This window comes from Crocodylus siamensis, chromosome 1 (genome assembly GCF_052110815.1).
Source record: "Crocodylus siamensis isolate JL-2025a chromosome 1, ASM5211081v1, whole genome shotgun sequence".
Classification (NCBI taxonomy): Eukaryota; Metazoa; Chordata; order Crocodylia; family Crocodylidae; genus Crocodylus; species Crocodylus siamensis.
Window position 1 is genome coordinate 247071699 of NC_143395.1, and position 23495 is coordinate 247095193.

Below are 23495 nucleotides of genomic sequence, written 5' to 3' on the forward strand. Positions count from 1 at the left end.
CTGGCTGGTAAGATACCAGTTATGCTTGGTTTAAGAAAATGTATTAGTAGCTGTCTGGATACAAATGGCTGTAAGGAAGCACTTACGGTATCTGCCATTTTAATTATGATGCTACCATTTACTCTAATGGCGGTCCAGTTATGTAGCAAAAATTACATGAGTTCTATAACAGAGCTGCAATAGATTCCTATTATAATGTGATTTCAAATATCCCTGTTATGCAATATTATTAGATGAATGGGTCAGAATTTCATTACAAATGTATAATGTGTAATAAATGAATATTTCAAACACTTATGTCAGTTACTTTCATCAGATCCCTATTAGCTGCTTTACACAATCCTTTTAAGTGCTAGATAATACAGCAACTTTTATTTTCCTTAGAACAACTTTTCTTCACGAACTATTCTCTGATAAAAGGTCTGCTCTCTAGACAATATATTACTTACATGTATCATACATACGTCTTTCTTAAGTGTACAGGTGTGCTTACATACAGAGGAAGAAAAAGAGAGAAGATGAGTATACTTTGTGATAATTCTACATCATGTTTTTGCTTTAAAGTGGTGACTCAAAATATCTGCTAATAGCATTTTAATTTGTTTTAAACATTTAAATTTATACAAGAAAAAATACTTAAGAGTCAGCAACTTAAATAGACTGTGCTTCCCTACACTTTGAGAGATTATTTTAGAGATTTCCACTAAAAAAAAAAAGCTAACTTTGTAATGCTATGGATTTTAGAGTTAGCTGGTCTCTGATTTGTGGTGATTAACTTGCACACCTTTAGTTCTTCTGGAGATTAGGAATTTGAGAAAACAGCAAATATTGCACCCTTCTGTTTGTCCCAAAATTTGATCCATTTTACTTGCAATATTTTGCTTCCATTTCCATTCACTGGACTAAGGCTTAATCCAGTGACTGGAAAACCTCAGATGGAGAAACTGTCTTTAGTGAAAGTCCCTATAGTGCTACTGAAGACAATGGGGTTTTAGCTGAGGGCAGAATTTGATTTGCTCTCTTAGCAGATGTGAAATTTTTGTTGTCAAGACTGAGTGAAGGCCCCAGGAATACCTGAGGACTTTTCTACATTGGTGACTAGCACCCCCTAAAAGATTAACAGGGTTCATATAAGATAAACATTACATTTCTTATCTCAGAATCTCTCTACGAATTCAGACCACAGACGCAAGCTCAAAAGTCACAAGGCTTTTGTGAGATTTCCTGCGCTTCCTGCTTCTGGTAAATAAAGAAAGAAGGAAAGAAAATGTTTTAGTTTTAGCATATTTAATCATTTCTGCTGTCAGATCTCACCTGAACAAATGGAGAAGGAAGGCTAATAAAACTTCCAGATGTGAGGGCAGAGTATACATATAAGGGAAGGATGTGTGTGTGATATTCTGCATTTTGGGAGATGGAACAATATAGTAAATATTTTAATCTGACCTAGCATGCTTTGATTCAGTATCCTTGGTACTTGACAGAACTTACATAATACATTCCAACATTTAAATCTCTGGATTTTTGCTTGGGAAAAAATGTGCTTTTCTTCTTAGCTTTGTAGAAGAAAGAATGGTTTACTTTGTAAATGATATTATAATCTGTGTACTATAAGACTATCCCAACAAATATTGTGAAGATTTAGATAGCAAAATCAAATGACATTTCAAAGTGAAGTGTTCTTTTTACATTAAGATCTTTACATAGTCAAAACTCTTTAAAAATATAGTTACAGATTATGGCTCACACGTGAAATGTTTCGCCATCTCTTTTCTGTGGGCTTCATTTGCAGGGGTTTTGCACATTTTATGCCAGTGTTACAGAAATTGTGTGTGCCCTGACTTTAATGTAATTTCCAATAACAATGAAGAACTATTAATTTGATTACAATAAGACCTAGTTTCCCTAAAGAAAACAGTCCTGCCTTATTGTAAATTTCCTCATGAAGAATAATTTTTTGAAGCTCTTTTTGAGTGTATGTTTTACATTGCATTCCATATTTGGTCCCTATCAATTTGAAAGAGGTGAGCCTTACAGAAGGGCAATATTAAGACTGATCTTAAAATCTAATACATTGAATGTTTTGCTTTTACTGTATATTACTAGAATTACATGTTGAAATATTTCAACCCATTTCGACAGCCTGCACAATGGACAAGTTCCTGTTCAGATTGCCCATTTAAGGAAACTGTAGTACATACAAGAAAGTCTTTGGACTTTGGAACAACAGTCACAATATGGAAATTTCATCATTCTTTACAAGAAATACCAAAACTTTAAAACAGAAAGAAGCTATGTAAAGACGCACATTTTACGTAGAAATTTTGTAAAGTTATAATCCAAAGTGAAAGAGTTCCTATAAATATCATCAAGAATGTATTGTGATTAAATTAATCTTTCTGGAAAACTGGTTACACTCATGAACACAATTACTTCAAGGATTTATAAGAAGTAGAAATTTATGAGCCACCTCATGATCTGATGCTTGAACAGAACAACTTTCTGTTCAAATGGTAGGACATTGGCTGCTTATGGCAAAATTTGATTTTGTGATGTGTAAACACAAGACATTATAAATAATCTTATGGAAATTATAAATAATCTTTTTGTCTTGTCTTGCACACCAACTGTGTGACTGTTTCCATGACCGGGTTTTCTGGATGCTTTAAAGGTCTTTCTGGTGCATTAAAGTAAAACTCCCTGGATGTAGTTTAGTTTGGCTTGCCACAAATTAAAGCATCACATTCATAGATTTGTTATGTGCAAACAAAAAGGCACTCAAATGTGTAATGAGCCTCTTTGTTCACCAGATGGTGATGCAACTTTTTTGTGGTTCACCCCTTAGTCCACCAGATGTCACTCCAAATTGCAGCTGCCCCATTTTGATAAATGGGTGTTATGCATTTCCCTCAACACCAGGTGTAGTACGGCAGATGCAGCGGTCCAGCCAGCCCAACATGCATCAGTGTTCTCTCTCCTGTATGGACACCCACAGATGGACACCCCACCACATATGCCCCGGCCATGCCCTTGCCAGGGTGACAATGGCGCGATCACCGCATTACCTGTCCCTGCCCAAATGCATCGTAGCTGCTGAGGGTTTTTTTTCCCCTTGTGCCATGTGCCGACTCCCTGCCGCACCACTCGTGATTGCACAAGAGGTCACCCCACAGTCAGACTCATGGCAGCCAGAAGCCCTTAATTGAGAATGGCACAGTTAGCATATAACTTGCCCCAGGTTCAGTCCAGGAATTAACTGTTTGCATGCCTACGGGAAGGGGTGGGGTGGGGAGCCATGGAAAGCGTTCATTTCCCTTTCAATCAGACACAGCTAAATGGTGTGTGCCTTGTCCGTGTATGCCACCTGTAGCTGCCCCTGCTCCCCTTGTTTTGGTTCTGGCTGCTGCACCATTCACGAGTGTACAAGGTTACCCAGCCCCCATTTAGACTCATGGCAACACTCAAGATAGCAGCTGGTGCCCGCCCACTCCTAGCACTGAATGCAGCCATCCAGCTACTGCTCCTGTGGTGTTGGCTGGGGATGGAGCCTATAGCTGCAGGGCAGGGCATAGGGTGGGGGGCCCCAGGCCTCGGGGGCAGCACCTCCCTCTCTGGCTGCGGCTCCTGCAGCACCAGCCAGGGACGGAGCCCACAGCTGCAAGGCAGGGTGTTGGGGGGGATGTGGCCCAGGGCCTCAAGAAGTTTTAATCTGCCCCTGCCCTCTCCTCCATGTGCCATGCTGTTGCTACTTGAGGATTCTCTGGGTTTTCCAGTACTGGTTAAATGACTTTTCCTTTTGTTTCAAACAAACTGCAACTGAGGATAGCAGACACAAAAGAAAAGGAGACAGATAATTCTCTTTTACATAATTAGCCTTTAATGATTTATTTACCCTAACTTGCATAAATAACAACCCAACCGTTACAGAGTTTTCAAGGTAAACAATTTGCAAGAAGCAGTACGCACTCTTCTGCTTAGTAAACCCATGGAACCAAGTGCCACAGTTATATTTAAAGAAGAGCAAGCAGAGAGTGGGCCCCAAGGCCATTGGGGCAGAGAGCAAAGGGAGGCAGCAGGCAGGCAGCAGAGGCAGGCAGACAGGCAAGTTATAAAGGACTACTTTGTTCAATTTGAAAGGTAGCTACTTGGAAAAATTAATAACTTGCCATTCTTGTGAAGTAGCAAATGTTACTCAGTGAATGGCAACAAAGATGTTGTGAGTTTTAAATGTCTTTTTTGTACCTGTTTAGAAATGATTTACCTGGAGAAGAGGGTGCCTTTTTTATTTTTTAATGACCTCTGGTGCTCTTTGGAATTTTATCATGCAGGAAAGGTTTTCAGGGGACCTTTTTAAAACAATTGTAAGAGCATAAGCAGAGTCACCCACTGGCAGAATAATACTGAGTTGCTAATACTTTTAACTTTACTGGTGTAAGTACACAGAATGCTTTTTTATATTTATAGTATTTGTGTGTTATTCTTTTAAATGGTTATTTAAGCACATAAATCTCTTCATGGAGAATGGGTACTATGTGTTATTTGTTTGAGGCTCCTTCATTTTACATTGTCCCAAGACAAGGTTTTATGTTCTTTGACCAGTAGCCACAGTGCTAGAAAACAAGAGTTCATATATAGGCTGGATTCTGAGGTGACCTTCAGCTCGTGTGGAGGTGGAAGCCTGAAGGGTAGATTGTTCTATTTTTAAGTTATGAACCTTGCAGTGTTTTAAAAATAAATGTAAAAGGTTAAACCTTCTCCCCACCCCCCACCCCCACACACACATTATCTTTTACTTTTCAACAGACACAATCAGGAGCCAACTACTCCTGATTGCTTTTGCAAAAGCCAACCACTTCTCTGGCCATAGGGCAGAGAGCAGTGAAAAAGCTACACTAAACACAAAGGGCACTTCATGGCCTGTGGGCCAGAGTGCAGAGGCAGGCAGGCAGAGACCAACACCCACCAATCCACATTCTCCCCCTTGCAACCAACTCACACCATTGCATGGTGGGGGCAAGGCAGGAGCCAATCAATTTATTTATCGTTTTTACTTTATCATTTTTTTTACTTATCTTTGTTTTACTTATTTATCATTTTATTGTACTTTATTTATTGCCTTTACTTGCAAGCAGGGAGGACACCCCATGGCCAGTGGGACAGAGGCAGCAGGCAGGCACGCAGACCTAAAACTGCCACCACAACCTCCTCTGCTTCCCTCCCAGACACACACACACCATGCAACCAACCAAGTAAAGAGCGATCAGGATCTAACCAAGAGATTTTTATGGAAGACAATTGTAGGATGGTTGCAAGTTACCACTGATGTGCCTCAACCACACCACACAGGAAGCGATGGCATGTCCAAGTGTCGTTCTCAGGTTTTGTGTAAGGTCTGCTTTTCTTCTTCACTGGCGGCGGTGGTGGTGGTGGTGGTGGCGGCGGCGGCGGTGACAGTAGTGTACCATTCATACCTGAAAACAGGAAGGAAAGAATGTGTGCGGAGGTGTGTGGGGGGGGGGCCGGGGGGGGGGGGGTAATAGACCACTGCATAGGAAGGTTCCTGGGAAAACCACCAATAAGGGGCTGCCCTGAATGCCTGAATAGTATTCACTGGCTAACAGAGCCTTTGTGCTTTGTGTTGCACTTCACCTTCCTGCATGACAATCAAATCCCCCCTGTCATCTAGTTAGTTGTCAGTTGAAGTAAACAACACCCCCCCCAAATATGTCACTTGTCTGCATTCACCCATCCTGCCCCTGCCCCTCTCTTCCCCTCCCCTCCCCTCCCCCAAAGCCTAACCTATCTCAGGTGTCATTTCACATGTCAGAATGTCAGTTCCCAATGGTTAGACATACTGTTGTGGAGGATGTTGCGATGCCCTCTTGCAACTCCGTGTCAGAAAGCAGCTCTCATATCGTACTTCAGCCTGCACTCAAACGCTGTCTTGTTGTGACCCTGCTTGAAAACTCTCCTTGGAGACACTCAAGATATTCATAGGACCATGTTGCCCTAGTCTTACATGCCCTGGCTGGCTTTCTTCTTCCATCTCTGGCCTGCTGTCTTCTCTCCTCGGTCTCAGACATCTCAGATCAATACAGCATACCTGTACCCCAAACACTGCTCCCACAATTTACAGGGATGATGTTCAGTAGGTTAGGAAAATTTCACCACCCCCCTCCACCTTGTTTCAGTGAAAAAACAGCCATCAGTGTTGACTTGTTGGTGCCATCCTGGCAATTATTTTGCAAAAAGAGTGCCAAAACCAGGTGTAAGTAAGAAATTGGCCATATACTGACAGGCATGACAAGGAGGGTCACCAGTCATGATTTCACAGTCTCAGCTCTCAGTTAGACCCACATTATCACAACCTTCCCTTCTCCCTACCCTATGAACTGCCTGCCCCTGCCCTGCCTTGGTCAGTGTGACAACAGCAGCTTCACCCTATGCTCTGCCCCTGCCTCAATGCACCCAGTTATGCATGCCATAACTGTGGGGGGGTTTTCCCTTGTGCTGACTGGGATTGCCCAGGGAAGGTCACCCCACAATCAGATTCCTGAAATCTGCATCGTTTCCCCCACTCTTTCTGGTGCAAAATGTATCATTCAATGCAGACATATTGGCACCATCCTGGCAAGTTTCTCTGCAGACAAATACCAAAAGAGAAAGTGGGTAGAAAGAGAGCCATGTACTGATGGGTATACCAAGGAGGGTTACCCACAGAGTCCCAAGGACTACCCACAACTCACCCATGTGTCAAAGCACTATACAGAGATTGCACAGTCTCAGCTCACAGTGAGACCCACATCCTGCCCTGCTACCCCTCCACTGCCTGCCCCTGTCTTGCCCTGGCCAGGGTAACAATAGCACCTTCACCCCCAATCTTCTCCTCCCCCTGAGCAAATGTACTGCTGTAGCTGCATTTTTTTTCTTTGTGCTGCCTGGGATTGCACAAGGAAGGTCACCCCACTTCCAGCATTTCAACTTTCAGGGCTGCCCCTTTCCTTGGCAGTGGGCGGTACATCATTGTTCCCACACCCACCCACCACAGTAAAGGGAAAAGGCTCTGTTGCACCAATGCCCAGTGCACAGACACCTGACCATGGTAATCATTGACACTCAAATAGAAGGTCACTTGCAATCCTAATTGTATGTACTGCCATCATCACCACCACCACAAGTGGTGTACTTTCTCCCCACACACCAGCTGCAATCACCAACAGCAATGAGAAGGAAGATGAGGAGCAGGCTGGAAACCCAGTCCTTATCCCATAAAAACTATATTTATATACTTACACACAAAAAATTCATATTATACATACACATACACTTATATGTATTTATTTATTTTCTTATATGGGAGTTCATGCAGTTCAGTGGTGTGGAAGAGGATGATGCACATGGCTTGGCATGGGGGTCCCTGCCACAGGCTGCCTGCTGGAGACCAGAGCCTAGCGGGGTGCAAATGGAAGGGCACCTATTTAGGTGCATGGGAGGAAGCTGAAAGGTCCCCCGTCCCCCCTGGGTGGTTTTGGGGATGGATGTGGTAGGGTTGTGATGACCATGGGTTACTGTGGGGATCCTTCACTTGGGGGGGGGGAAGAAGGGCCCTTTAAGGGGGTTTAGGGGGCATGAGAGCAGATGAGGGAGGCATGAGAGTTCATGTGGTTTTGGGGTGTCACAGTTTGGCCGGGAGAGATCAGTGGTGTATTACCGGTTTACATGTGCCCCCTGCTGTAATTCAGTAGAGAATACAGCAGCAGGGTAGATTGGTATGCAACTCCTCCTGCTGGAATTTACAGGAAATTGAATACCAGGCTTAATTAATTCAAATGCCTAGTACATGCAAAAGCTGACGTGATGCTCTAAAATAAACAATTTAAAATTTTATAAACCTATTTAATATAATGCGGATTAAAACTTGCGACATGTACAGGTGCCCCAGTTTCTATTCTGGTATGAATGTATAGTAAAGAAATGATTTTATTTGCATCTGACAAAATTGTTGCCCAAAATCACCAGTGGAGTTAAAAAAAGCATATCACTGTGAGATTATCTTGGACTTTATGTTACTTGATAGTTACCAGAAACAAAATGCAAACAGAACACATTTTCTTTGCTTTCTCACCGATGACACCATAGTAGAGTTTTGTGAGCACTTACGAAGACAACCCTATGAATTATTTTAAAATGGGTCAAATTCTAACTTGAACATTTAGATTAGGGCAACCAACTCAGTGTCTGAAAATGCTTTTAGATTGATAGAATTGAGTTTAGTGTGGTAGAAATGCAAGGTGCACAATGTTTACAATTCTTAGTTCAATCTAAAAATGGCACATATGGTGGAAATTTAAATCCTGTCTGACAAGATTCCTTTGTGTACCCCTTATAGTTTCATGGTACCTAGGGTCAGGAGGGACCTGAACAGATCATCTAGCTTGAGCCCCTGCCACAGGCAGGAAGAATGCTGGGTTCACAAGACCCCAGACAGGTGATCATCCAACCTCCTCTTGAATTTGCCCAAGGTAGGGGAAAGGACCACTTCCCTGGGAAGTTGGTTCCATAATTTGGCCACCCTAGCCATAAAATATTGCCTTCTGATCTCTAACCTAAACCTATTCTCCATCAGATTATTACCATTGTTCCTTGTCACCCCAGGTCACCCCTATTTGCTGTTGATCTCCCCTAATGATTTTGTAGGCATCCACCAGGTCCCCCCTCAGCCTCCCCTTGCTGAGGCTGAACAGGTTCAGGTCCCTCAGTCTCTCCTCGTAGGGCCTGTCCTGCTGCCCTCTCACCAAGCGGGTAGCCCTCCTCTGAACCCTCTCCAGGCTGGCCACATCCCTTTTGAAGTGCGGTGCTCAGTACTGCACGCAGTACACCAACTGCGGCCTGACCAAAGTCACATAGAGGGGAAGTATCACCTCTCTGGACCAGCTTGAGATGTACCTTTGGATATATGACAAGGTATGGCTGGCCTTGCTGGCTGTGGTCTGGCATTGGGGGCTCATATTCATCTTGGAGTCAATAAGGACTTCCTCCTGGCCTCATAGATTCATAGACTTTAAGGTTGGACGGGATCTTGGAAAAATATTGGGTCCAGACCCCTGCACTAAGCAGAAGAGACAACTGTGGTAAAGTGACCCCAGCAAGGTGACTATCCAGTCTCCTCTTGAAGATTTCCAGGGTAGGTGATTGTACCACCTCTGGAGGGAGCTTATTCCACAGTCTGGACACCTTAGCTGTGAAGTAGTTTTTCCTAATGTTAAGGCTGAAACAATCTTCCAGGATGTTGTGCAGAACACAGGAACCAGTGATGAGGAGCAGCAAGTGCTCCTTGGCCATGCTGAGGCACACGGTCAGAGCCCTCTAGAATGCCTTGAGTTGCTGAAGGCGCATTCAAGTCATGAGGCACCTGCTGGCTAAAGTGTTCTCATGGTCCACATGCCCCATGTAAGGATTCAAGAGCCAGGGGAGGAGAGGGTTGGCAGAGTCCCTAAGGATGTGGGTGGCACAATAACTGTGACTTCTATACTTCCTGGGCTCCCAACATTGTGTCCATTCCTGGCTTTGTGGTCACTACCCTCCCAGCTAGTGAAGATGTGGGTGATGCACTGATAGTGGCTGAAAATGCTTTGCAGCATGATGGAGAAAAAAGCCTTCAGGTTGGTGAACTCCATGGGGGCTTGGGGTGGACAAAGGATGGAGATATGGGTGCCTGCAACAGAACCTGGGGTGCTGTGTCACTTTAGAGAGAAAGAGCCTAGGGAGAGCCCTGCTGGGCAGGCAGGACACAGCTGCAACTGGGTCGCCATGGAGACCAGTTGATGAGCTTAATTAGCAGGCACCTGCAAGCAGTCCAGGTGAGTCACCTGACTGGAAGGGGGAATGGCTCTTGGAAAGATACAAGGCAGGGCCAGATCCACGACAGGCAGTCTGGCCATAGAGGCTGAGCAGGGAAGAGCTCTTCAGAGGTGCCTGTGACTGAGAGGCAGATTGTGAATGTGCTAGGCCTGGAGATAGCAGAGAGTGAAGCTGAAGGCTAGTAACTCATTTAGACCAAGGCTGTGGCAGGAGTTTAGTTATAGCCAGAAGGGCTTGTGTTTGTATTTTGGTTTCAGCTTGGGCCTGGGTGTAGGGAAGACCAAGAGGGTTTGGTGCCCAGAAGGGACTAGATACTGAGAGAAGACCTGGTGGTTTGTGGGGATTATGAGGGGTGGCTTGGGGGTACCATGGTACCTGGTGGAGGGTGCAGCAATCACATAGTGCCCAAGAGGAGTCATCCTATAACAAATGAGGGGTGCACTAAGCATGCCCAGTGGTGCAATCCTAGAGATGCTCAGCAGATCAAAAGAGAGTAAAGATAAGGCCTTGGAACAGATAGACAGTGTCCACAAAGGCTCATTAACCTCAAGAGTGCAGAGATAAGGCCTTGGAAGGCAGAACCCCGAAGCTCGGTCCAGTCAGTGAACTATAGCTAGAAGGATCAGCAATAGCAAAAAGGGAGGAGGCTGGGAAGGTCAAAATCTGACACTAGAACAATGGCATGCTTGCTCTAAGACCCTCAGGCAGCTTTCCTCCTAACAAACAATAACATCAAAGATGTGGTGGGAGAGTAAAGGAGGTGAGGGCCCCTAGATTGAGTTGGGACAGGAATTATGTGGGACCCAAGCCTGTCACAGTACTATTAACAGTCTCCTCCTCCTTTCCATAGTTGGCGAAGCCCTTCTGACAGATGCCATGGTTTGCCAGTATGTCTTGGATGATCCTGTATACTCCCCAGACTGCCACTCCAGCCCTAGACTTGCTCATGCTGAACTGGCTGGCAACAGACACTCTCAGGAATGGCCAGCTTCCAGATGGCAATGATGGCATGCTTTGCCAGAGTCAGGGATGGCCTTATGCCAATGTTCTGCCCTTCAGTGCGAGAGCCAGATGGGCATCAATATCCATGAAGGCAGCCCAGTATGTGTGGAAGTTTGCACCCACTGCTTTTCATCCCAAGTGGCTAAGACAATCTTCCCCCACCAGTTGCTGATGGTTTTGCAGACTCCAAACTGCACTCAACAGTCTAGAGGTGCTCCCACAGCACCCCAGAATCAATGACAGCCAGAGGGCCCTTGGCTTCCTCAGCCAGGTGGAAGCAACTGGCTGATTCTAAGGCCCTTAGTAGACATAGGGGTCCAGTAAAAGACCCTGGGATACTGAGCTCCAAGTTCCTAGGCAAGGAAGCATATGCCAGTATGTACATCTGCCAGGTCATGTGCAGATATACATAAGTGATGTCCCTCAACCTCTTGTGAGTCACTCAGGGCAACACGAAGGATGTGCTGCAGCTCCTGAGTCCATGGGAGGGTCTAGGCAGAAAAAAAAAGATGTGCTTTCACTTACAAGAAACTTTAGAAGTTTGGAAACTTGCTTTGGGTCTTTTCTGGAAGCCTCTGGGCAGGGAAAGAGGGAGGAGTCATTGTGATGGGGAGTTCCCCTATAGCAGCCAGCCTGTGAGGACAGCCCTGCCCACTCAGATGCATTCAGCAAACTCCAGCAACCCAGGAATCCCATGGGGCATGCTGGGATATACATGGAGGGGTTTGATTTACAGGTCATGCTTGCTTCCTCCCCTGAATGCTAAATACTTGCATGGTGCTGTATTGATAGGGGTTTAGGCTGCTCACACTAAACCATGCAACTTAGATGGGTTCTTTTGAATGGTTGCATGTACCCTGATTCTTCTCCATTGTATTTCTGCATTCTGCTTAGAGTGTTCAGATGCCTGTTTTTGTTTTAGAAGAATGCCTTTTTGAAGAAAGGACAAAACTGACAATCTTTTGCAAAAACAAAAAAAAAGAAAAAAAGAAAAGAAAAATACATGGTATTTTAATAAGATTTTGTGATCCTGCTAAAAATGACCTTATATGTTAGAGAAATATAATGCTGAAGAGAAGAAACTGGGTTAGCTCAGATTCTCAGCTCTTGTTTACTGGCATGACTTTTGTAATGAAATCATTAGCATGAGTAAATATTTCAAGTCCAATGTAATACAATATTGCTTTGAAGCTGATTGATAACATTCTTATTTTTAACAGCTTGCAGAGTACCTCCTAGATGGATCAACAATACAAGAAAGCAAACAAGGTGTGCTAACATATTCTCCCAGCCTGTGTCAACACAAAATGTGTTTCCATTTCCATGCCCATTTCAATAGGAGAGATTCAGTAATCCTAACATATCTATTCTATAATAAGTTTATTTATTATGCATTAGACATCACTTTTGCTACTTTGGATAAGTGATTCAATTTAAGTTTATATCACTGCAGATATTTTGACTTTGGGAAAATGGATAAAATGTGATGAGATTCAGAAATGTGTCACGGACTTAAAACCACATCAGCTAATGGACAACAGTGATAGAGCAGAAAACTGAAATTAATAATATTACGGTATGAATAGAATAGACCAGTGTGTTATTTTCATGAGACCATCCATCAACATTCTTTAGAAGAATACCCAAGGTGTGTAGAAATTTACCCTGGTGCTTTAACAAAATCTAAACTTACAACTTTAATTGCAGACTCAATGGAAAAAAAATAACTTGAAGCAAATTCAAACAATAACATTGTACTATAAACCAAGAAAAATCCTTCTGCCTACTCACAAATCCAGTGAACTCAATTATTAAAATTTAATTGAGAACTTGATATCAAAGGCTTACAAGTGAATACTTAAACTAATTTACTTTGGAGACCAACATTATTTGGTTTCCAAGTTTAATTTACAGTTACAGTAATATTTTGTTGAGCTTTACTATCTACCTACAATAAATGAGTTATTTAGTAAGACTTAATTTTTTTTCTCATTTACTGATGATGCAGGTTTAGAAGTGATGACATTTTTTACTGGAATGGTAATAATGGTAGATTCTTTTGGCAAGAATGCATAGCAAATAATTATTTAATTTCAGCCCATCACTATTTATGCTGTCATGTTAGCTTCTAGCAGCATTGTCTGACAGTGAATTCAGTAGGAAAACCAAACTCTCATGCACATACTGTTTGTTTTAATGTTTTCAGACTTCATATAAAGACCACTTACAGAGCTTTACATTTAGTTTTCAAAGCACACTGATTTTTTTCACAAAAAACAAACAACCCCCAACCAAACACCAAGAAAGATTTTCCACCATTTTTGAACTAGCTTTAAACAGAGGTTAACTAAGGATGAGGCTAGGTGGGATGAGGCTATTTAGTTAATGTGTGATGCAGTACTGCCACCTTGTTTTATGCATCTTTTCTAAACTCAGAGTGATACCTACACACTGAGAAATAGAAAGAAAACCAAACTGATAAATTCACTAAAATTGCCTCTGTGGGTTCAGCTGTTTCCAGGGACTTTAGATCTGTGGCCTTCACACTAAGGTTCTCCCATTTTGTGGAATGTGGTGGTTTAGGAATCAGAAACACAGACAAGAAAGCACAGGAAATCAGAGACTATAAACAGTGTTTATTAACAATTGCTAACAATTAATTAATTTGGAGGGGAAAAAACCATTACTGATTTTACACCAAAGCTATGTTATGAAAGAAATATTGAGGAGAATGTAGGATATGGTGCATCTTCACTGTGGAGGGTAAAGGGACTCTATTATTACTACAATAAAGTAACTATAATCATCACTCCAATACTTCTCAGGATCTCAGAGGCCAAAAGCAATACAACAGAATTGGGATCAGGTTTTGATATTACTCATTACACTTGCAAATCAAGTCTCTTAGGAGCAGGATGGAGGAAAGCCTTTGGACCCTGTTCCTTTCCACCACTACAAGATATAATAATCTGGCCATTTTAATATTAAAGGAAACTGAATCATCATCATCATGAACAGTTTTGAGTGATGCCTGCACAACAGAGACTATCATGATGGAATACGTTCTGTTGACCTATAACAAGCCTGAAACTACAGCAGGTTTGCCCACTTAAATGGAGAAAGCACAATCTGTTCTTTTAAAATGTGGACATGAACACACATTCAGGGATTCATAAAGTTTCAGCCCTAAGAGCCCTATTGTTTTTATCATAATATGATGGTTAGTTAATGAAGTCTTTCCCTATATTACTTTGAAAATAAAACCTCTAACAAAAAGATGCTGATGAGGATGGTGATAAATCAAGAAACATCACTTTCTAAAGATGTTAGACACAAGATGCTGAGTGCATTGTTCAGCCTCATTATATAATTCTTTAATCATTCTTAACAGCTGTAAATGGGACTAGTTCAATTTGTATCAGTGATACTCTCCACCAATGGAAATTCCCATTTCTAACTATCTGAGGAGGCCTAATTGTTTAAAAACTCTTTACTTAAAGACAAATATAGCATCAGAAAGTAATTATACACTGTACTTTGGGATTTACTTACTGGGAAGTGAAGTTGTAGTAGCCACGGTTGGAACCAAAGTCGGTTCTGGATATATGCTTTCTTTACAGATTCCACTTGTTAGACTGATGTCATCCAAGGCAATATCACTTAGACCACGTTTCTTGTGACCTTCAAAAATCACCTGAAATTCATGAAAGAAATATTTAGAATTTAACAGCGAGTTTTCTGACTTCCTGTGCTTTGGTAAGAGTTTCAAATGTTTCCCTGCATTTTCTAAATGTTACCCTAATATCTTTTTTTACAATTGCATTCAGAATGGATCACTAAGCCATGGTGGTTGGTGCCTTATTCACCTCCCCCTAATTGGTATATGATAATTGCTTAGTTTCTGGAAAGCTCTCCAAAAGATGGCAATCTGTGGCTCATGCTTAGAAATCAACAAATCTCTCATATACCTCTTGCCATCATCTGATTCACATCGCTGAAAGTATGTTCATTATCTATTTTAATAGATCAGTTATTTAATAGATTTGGTATTCTTTTGCATAAAAAACTATATGGACAAAAATTTATTTTGGCCTTACTGGCATAGCTTCATAGACTTTTTAGGAGTCGCACTAGTCTAATCAATAGCTCATCATTACTGTGGTCCCATTTAATGTAGGTAATGTAGTGAACAGCAGGTAAATCCAATATTTTTACTGGAGTTATAGGGAAATCCAGGGTTCGTAAAACCTGGCATACCCATGTTATAATCTTTATTTCTGTATTTTTCCTCCAATGGCTTCTGATCAAAACCACCAGAACAAAACAAGCTATTCCTAATGCTTATATAATGACTGCATTGTCCAGTCCAGGATAGCTGAAGGAACTGTCCACTATTCACTCCTAAAAAAAGTAATTCTTTTGATTTATGGTACAAATCTAAAATCTAACATGTAAATCTAAATACGTTACCTTCTAGAGCTAAGTTCCAATATGTAATTTTATAAAAAATGAAAGCGATCTGGTCTTGGAATCTTTAGTCCACCTGGTATGAGCTACAGCAGAGACATATGCTCTGTACTTCCTTCACTGTCAAGGTATTCCTAATTATTATCAGATTTAGATATGTTCTGGAATTTCCTTCGCTTTGGAAAAGAGCTATTTGATGATACCATTGGCTGTTGCAAATCATTAATGTTTTCTTGTTTCACTATAATAATCATAGAATCATAGAATCACTGAGTCGGAAAAGACCTAGACAGATCATCTAGTCTGACCCCCCGCCATGGGCAGGAAGGAGCACTGGGGGTGGGAGGGGTCATAAGACCCCAGCCAGGTGCCTGTCCAGTCTCCTCTTGAAGATTTCCAGGGAAGGTGACAGCACCACCTCTCTGGGAAACCTATTCCAGGCTCTGGCCACCCTTACAGTGAAGTAGTTCTTCCTAATATCTAACCTAACCCTATCCTCCCTCAGCTTGTGGCCATTGTTCCTGGTGACCCCAAGCGGGGCCTTGGTGAACAGACTTTCCCTGAGTCCCTGCTGCTGGCCCCTGATAAGGTTGTAGGCAGCCACAAGATCCCCCCTCAGTCTCCTCTTGCAGAGACTGAAGAGATTCAGGTCCCTCAGCCTCTTCTCATAGGGCTGGCCATGGAGGCCCCCAACCATACGAGTGGCCCTCCTTTTAAATAATAATAAAAAACTAGAAAGTATACAATCCAATACTGAATTCCTATTCTTCTACACATCAGTAAACATTTGATAATATGCATTAGTCAAGAGAAACGGAAATTATCTTTGCAGATGTGGAACACTACAGATAAATAACAAAAACCGTTGGAAAGAAGTTGAAATTTAAATGGCCTAAAATGTATTAACTGAATAACAAACCTGAAAATCAGATGTCTCATTTAATGTTATTTGACCATAATTCCAGTTATTTCCATAATTTCCTTCCTTCTGGAAAACTGTCTTTTTCATCATGTCACCTTTCACGATGTTAACACTTAAACGATACACGTTAACACCATACATATGATACCTAGAAGGGAGAGAGGTAGTTAGTTGTGTTAGTCTAAAGTTAGGTATACAGTCAGGATAGAGTTGCACCTTATGGACTAACTAGAATAGAGATACATAAGCTTTCATAAGGAGTACTTCACTTTATCAGATGTTATCAAGGGACTACAGGAAGCAAAATTCTAAATAGAAATGAGTGATTTGACTGCTTGTATAACCAGAACATAGAATTTCACTCCGGGCTTCCTCCATCTTGCCCAGCATTTTTCCATATGCAAAATATAGTCTTAATTGAGTTTATTGGCAAACTTCATAAGTCTGTGATGGGAATCCAAACTCTTCACAGAAGTGGCTTATGTTGCTGTTGTGTGCACTTTGCACCAAGCCACAATATCATTTATTAAAATAGAACATTTCAGTGTAGTTACCGTTTAAATTAGAAGCTAGATTTAGTAATTATTTCTTAATGGTTAGATTAAGCAAGTATTCAGTTTAAAGATGCAACATACCAAAAACTTAGGCAGACAGGATCTGAAGCTGGAACTAAAGGCAAACTAAAAAGCTGGACTGTCGCTTGCCCACCTCCAAGTTCTATGGGTGTTGAAATATAAAATCCTGTAAAATAAAAAATATCTTTTATTGGATATCAAGTTTGTGATGTTTGCTGATCAAACTATATTATTACAGCTAATAAAAACACCAAAGGATTAATAGTGAATGACATTAAGCATGCTACAAATCGGTATGAGCTAAATCAGGTTAATACTTAACTATAAGATTATGCACAATTCTAAAAAATTATTTCTCTTTCATGTTTTTAAATTAACTCTTAACCTGAAGGATAGTCTTAGGAACCAGGGTGGAACCTTGGCTCCCTTAAAATCAGGGGGCTTCTGTCATTTCTTCAGTGGAGCCAAGCTGGATTTACAGGAAGTAAATAAAGTGTGTCTACATTTCTGGCACGTGTCCATTTCATACCGTTCATTGCACCAAATAGGAACGAGAGAGACTGTAGTCACTGAGACTGTAAGAGATGGAAGCAACATCAGCACAAGCAATATTTCATTTGGGAGTATATTTTCCAGTCTTGTTTGAATTAAATCTTTGAGATTAGGATTCTGAAGCAACTGCTATTAGGTAGGACTGTGAAATGGAGCAAGATTATGCGAAGAAGCACTCTAGTTCCACAAAAGTTTGACAGTATTAGGAGAAATGTCCTTTTGTGACCCTTTGAAGTCAATGGCAAAATTTCAAGGGACCCAAATTTCATTTGGTTGATGACAGTTTCATGTGTGTGGAAAATTCAGATAAATGAAAGAACATTTGATGGTCAGCTTTTCAATATGACTTCTAAATGAGACCTTTCATTTTGTATTGATTTAGAGCAGGTCATATTGAAAATCTGAACTTTAGGAATAAGTAAATGAGACACCTTCTGGAAAAATGGTATGTCTGCTGAGAAAGGTCTTCGGTTACTTGTAGCAATGTTGTTCTTTCTGACCTTTGTACCATTAATTCTCTGAATGCATGAAATCAGTTATCTTGGAATCTTATCTGACAATACATGGGGCTTTCCTTTGGACTTTTTGCTGTTGTAATGTATTATTATGTAACATGTATTGTTTTGGCATGAGATGTGATACTGTGTAATATAATGTGATGTAAACCAAGTGAAGTAAAGAATAAACCTGATTTGAATTGGAAGTAAGTCTTTTCTAGTGTAGATCTGAAATAGGCTTGTTGAATGAAGATGAACCCTCTTGTTATTCTTTGGGGGAGAGGGGGTTGGGGGAGAAGAAGCAAACAAAATAGCCAGTGTTACTGAACATGTTCAATATCTATATATTAATGATGTCAGCATATAGGTTTATATCAAACTGACAGTAGAAATTTGAATGTTGAAATAATAGCAACACTGCGTATAGGACTGTCAGCTTAAGCAGTGCAGTTAAACAGAGAATGTTGGGAATAAATGAAAAATTTCAATAGCTCCAAAAATAATTGCCAGGTGTTTTATTATTAAATGAATGTAATGTTCCTTCAACAGTTTTGTAATGCAGGAGTTAAGGCTGCAAATAAGATAATCTTTTCAAGACTGTTTTGGGATTGTGCATTCACTTTAGTGCCATATGGCTATTGTATGCCAAATATTAATTTATTAGCTACTTTTTCCTTTTTCGGTAAGTATTTTGTCCTTGCACAGATCCTAATCTTCTCCAATTTCTAAATCATCCCTGAATACATGTTTTAATCCTTGATCTAACACAATATTCAATGTGGAACAGAAACCATGTATGTTAGTCCTGACTGCATTGACAGCTAGCATGAGGATACTTTTGATCCTAGCATTAAAGCTTTAGAATCAGTGTTCCAGCACTGCCGTTCATAATTCATGAAGATTCACAAATTCAAAATACTCTCCATTTCTTTAAAAGGAACTTTTTATGAAATTACTTTGCTACAGCACTTTTGGGGAGGGTTGTGAAATTTGTTTTAGGCATGGTAAGTAAATGCATCTGTGTGGGCCCCTCTAGATTTTCAGGCAGAAGCGTGATAGGATCTGGTATGCAATCCACACAATTGTGCCTCTTGCAATACCACACGTGCATGACAGGAAGCATGATTGTGGGATCCAGCGTCATATCTTATCACGCCTTATTGAGAGCCCTTCAGCTGATTGAACTTGCAGATGTGGCAGTGCCCCATGGCTTCCAGGACAAGGAGTCCTACAGCTGAGGACTCTTGGTCCTGGCAGTGCCCCCTGGCTGCCAAAACTGAGATTCCCACAGCTTGCAGGGTACTCTATCCACCCCACAGCAATTCCAGGTTGCAGAGTCCCCTCAGCTGTGGGACTTCTGGCTCCAGTGCACATGATGCACCCCTGGAGCTAGGAGCCACATTAGCTGTTGGGGCTCCCAGCCACAGAGAGAGACCCTGCTACGTGTGCAAATTAAAGCTAGATAGAAACCAGCTATAAAGTTAGTGAACATTTTTTAAGTCTAACTTTATAGGTGGATGGATCTTTTTATGGCATGATCATTGCTTTGCATTTGTAGCCGTTCTAAAATAATTATGCAATTAATCAGTTGTGCATTACATGTAATGTGTAGGAGGAGAGGGGCTGTGACTTTTGGGGTGTATGCACAAACTAAGTCAATATTAAGATGTTTGCAGATTCCTTTGTAACAAACCTAAGAACACTTTACGCAAACCATACTGCATTTTATATGTATATGTCATTCTTTAAAGTTATGGACAAATGTTTGCAGTAAATCTGTTGTGTGATCCATGACACTTCTCTCATGAAAGTTTTTACAGATAAGTATCTTAAGGAGAAAGATAATAGTAAATCATATCAATGGTAATATCATTTAATCCCTTTGATACTTAATATTTCAGACAATTATACAAGTGTGTTTCTTAAACTGGATAGATTACACAATTAAAAATAAGTTTTCTAAAACTTTAATTTACAGGACTTTTGGCACAACATCTGAATATAATACCTCATTCCTTCCAAAACAGGATGAATTTTCCCCCCAGATTACCAATTTTTTTAATATATATTTTGACTTGTATTAAAAAAGGATGGTTTTCCTTTTAATATACCAGTGTTGGTTGTAGCCGTGTTGGTATAAGGACATAGATCTAATAAAAGACATCACATTTACCCAAGGAAACTTCTCTCTCAGTGTTACATAGTTATTTGTACCTGATAGGTTCCCAAATGTATGGTCAAAATTAGGACCAGTCATTAAAGGAAAGGTATGTCCACTGATTCTCTCCCATTCACCATCATCTTTGAATATCTGAGTCCAATAGCAAAAGCCATCTTCAAAATTGCAGTTAATTTTCTCATTATCTGTGAATAAGGTTAGCAGATAAGTAGATAAGTAAAATGTTTTTCATCAGGTATGTCTAGCTCAGCTTTACTAAGCAAAAACAGGAGCATTAATGCTGAAAAGTACCTGGGAAGACTAGAGACTAGAGCACACAGATATTTTGGATTCACTTCTCTCAACGGCAACATTATTAGAGACAAGATGGTGTATATGTTTGCTTTATAGTTCGATACTGCAGTACTGAGAACACCAACTTCAAGGACTTTAGTCCCCTTGATTAAAAACTTTGCTGATTCTTCACAGCTCAACAAGATCTCCACATGCCAAGGCAGGAAGCAGGCTCCTGATGCAGTCAATGGAGCTCTGAAGAATTACAAAGGTTCTCCCACATTGACCTAGTTACAGGATCAAGGTCAATCATATGCTTTCCTCATCTCAAATTTCTCTCTTCATCAAGCTGAAAATATAGATTCATCAAAGTTTGTGAATGAGAAATGAAAAAGAATACTTACTGCTTAGCTCACTTGTATTAAATATGCTGTATGTTGCATTAAAGCCACTGTAATTTTCAGAATAGTCTGTAGCAAACTCTGCTGTGGCTTCATTAGAAAAGATGCGAATAACACCAGGATTAGTTCCCCATAGTGATGCTAAGAATAAATTTTAAGAAGTTTTATTACTGAAAGTCATTCTGAGCAAATTACAATGTTCAATTCTGTTCCAAAAAAGGGAGAAAGCATAACTAATTCTTTCAGTGCTGAAGTAAATCTCCCTTCACTCTAGTAGTGGTCCTGTCTCATATTCCCACAAAACCAAAAACAGTGTTTGGTGGGTGGCTAAAATCCAGTCACTTTTGTACTGTTAAGCTTAGCAGTCAGACACATACACACCCATCTCACTTAAACTTCAGCATGCATGCCAGCTACTGAAAAACAGCAACATCCTACCATATTTATGTGCATATAATCTGAGGGTTATCTTTCAAAAACACTTATTTGAACACCAGCAGTTATACACATGTGTAAGTAATATGAAGTATACTTCATTAGGTAGATTGTTTGTTTGTTTGGTTTTTTTTACTGTAGAGCAAAGGGAGTAAAGAGATGTCTGCAGGATAGAATAGCTGAAGATTCAGCAGCCTGGGAAACCTGCAGTGGAGGGAGTGGAACAGGTGCTAACTGTACTTGACCACTGGAAACAAAATGTAAGTGACTCCAACAAAATCATGAGTTGAAGTTTTTCAACCAAATGCAAGCTAGGTTGTAGACTATTCTTTACAACATAGAAAACATTCTGGAAGGCAGGACCTTAGAGATGAAGCCTGTGTTTGTGAGTGGCAACAGATAAAACAATAATTTGCCTCATCTGCCATGAAAGGAAGCAAGCAGACTGAAAAATTTTAGTATAAGTGGCCAGGAGGATTTTTTTTTTAAATCTACAAAGCTGGCCCATGATGGATTCTATGCAAGCTGACATCCAAGAAGGTGTCAAGGAAAGCTTGAACTACAGACTGGTCAGCCTCACCTCAGTCAGTTAGCATGGATTCACCAAGGGCAAGTCATGCCTGACCAACTTGATTGCCTTCTGTGATGAGATGACTGGCTTTGTAAACACAGGAAGAGCAGTAGATATATATCTTGACTTTAGCAAGGCTTTTCATACTTTCCTCCACAACATTCTCACAAGCAAGGTAAAAAAGTATGGGTTGAACAGATAGACTATAAGGTAGATAGAAACCTGGCTGGATTGTTGGACTCAGAGGGTAGTAATAAATGGCTTCATGTCTAGTTGGCAGTTGGCATCAAGTGGGTTGCCCCAGGTTTGCTCCTGGAGCTGGTTTTGTTTAATATCTTCATCAACAATCTGGAAGATGGGATGGAGTGCATCCTCAACAAGTTTGCAGATGGCACCAAACTTGTGGGATTAATAGATATACTGAAGAGTAGGGCTAGAATTCAGAGAGACCTAGAGAAATTGGAGGATTGGACCAAAACAATCTAATGAGGTTTAATAATGACAAGTATGAAGTCCAGCACTTATGCCTGGGCTTGTGCCCTCCTAAGGACAGAATGGGGACCAACTAGCTAAGCAGCCTTTCTGCAGAAAAGGACCAGGTGTTAGTGGACAGTAAGCTGAATATGAGCCAGTGTTCCCTTGTTGCCAAGAAGGCTAACGGCATACTGGGCTGCATTGCTAGGAGAATTGCCAGCAGATTGAGGGAAGTCATTCTTGCCCTCTATTCAGCACTGGTGAGGCCACATCTGGAGAACTGTGTCCAGTTTTGCCGCTCCCTCTCACCTCTACAGAAAAGATGTAGACAAATTGATGAGAGTCCAGTGGAGGGCAACAAAAATGGTTAGGAGGCTGGGGCACATGACTTATGAGGAGACACTGAGAAGAGAAGACAGAGGGGATTTTATAACAGCCTTCAACTCACTGAAGGGTGGCTCCAAAGAGGATGGAGATAGATTGGTCTCAGTGGTAGCATATGACAGAACAAGGAACAATAGTCTTAAGTTGCAGCAAGGGAAGTTTAGGTTAGATATTAGGAAGAAGTTTCTCACTAGGAGGGTAGTAAAACACTGGAACAGGTTAGCCAGAGAGGTGGTGGAATCTTCAACTTTGGAGGTTTTTAAGACCCAGCTAAACAATGCCTTGGGTGGGATGATATATTTGGGAATGGTCCTGCTTTGAGCAGGGAGTTGGACTAGATGACCTCCTGATGTCCCTTCCAACCCTAATTTCTGTAATACTAAATATTTTATACAGACAGGACTGAGATGGTTAGCATTTGAGGATACTTGATAAAATTATTATATCCACTTGACATAGCTATTAAGTATAGTATTAAAAATGGTGTTGATCAAAAATGGGGAAAATGGATGCACAGTGGTATGCATGAATATATAAAGAATGGCAAAATGGAACTGAAACTTATGCAGAAGTATGCACTTGGGTTCACGGTGCCTCAATCTGTCAACAAAAACTATATTAAAGCAAATTTCCAATGAACATATGCCAAATTCATTTCAGAAACAGATGAAAAACTAAATCTATATCCAAATGACAACTGTAAATTGGAAACAGATGGAGAAAACAGTACAGCTGTAGATGTTGGGTATGTTTTCAGTGACAGCAAGGATATAGAATTCAGTGGCTTTCAATGAAATTTTAGGTTCTATCATTTTTTAAAATTTAATTCAACTATACCTATTTCTTAAGTAACTCTAATAAATCTTACGTAAGTTCTGATGACATGGATTGCCTCAGTATTT

The 23495-nt window shown here is 40.9% G+C and overlaps 1 protein-coding gene across 2 annotated transcripts in view; it reads right to left on the minus strand.

Annotated features, from left to right (window-relative positions):
- The window catches only part of TMPRSS15 (transmembrane serine protease 15), a 102775-nt gene that overhangs the window by 48559 nt on the left and 30721 nt on the right, over nt 1-23495 (minus strand). For both annotated transcript variants that reach the window (XM_090031628.1, XM_090031629.1), the window contains 5 exons: nt 20733-20870; nt 20091-20240; nt 16888-16993; nt 16250-16400; nt 14416-14557 (listed from right to left, as the gene is read on the minus strand). In XM_090031628.1, coding sequence (XP_089887754.1) covers nt 14416-14557; nt 16250-16400; nt 16888-16993; nt 20091-20240; nt 20733-20870 — 687 coding nt within the window. The remainder of the gene's footprint in view (nt 1-14415; nt 14558-16249; nt 16401-16887; nt 16994-20090; nt 20241-20732; nt 20871-23495) is intronic.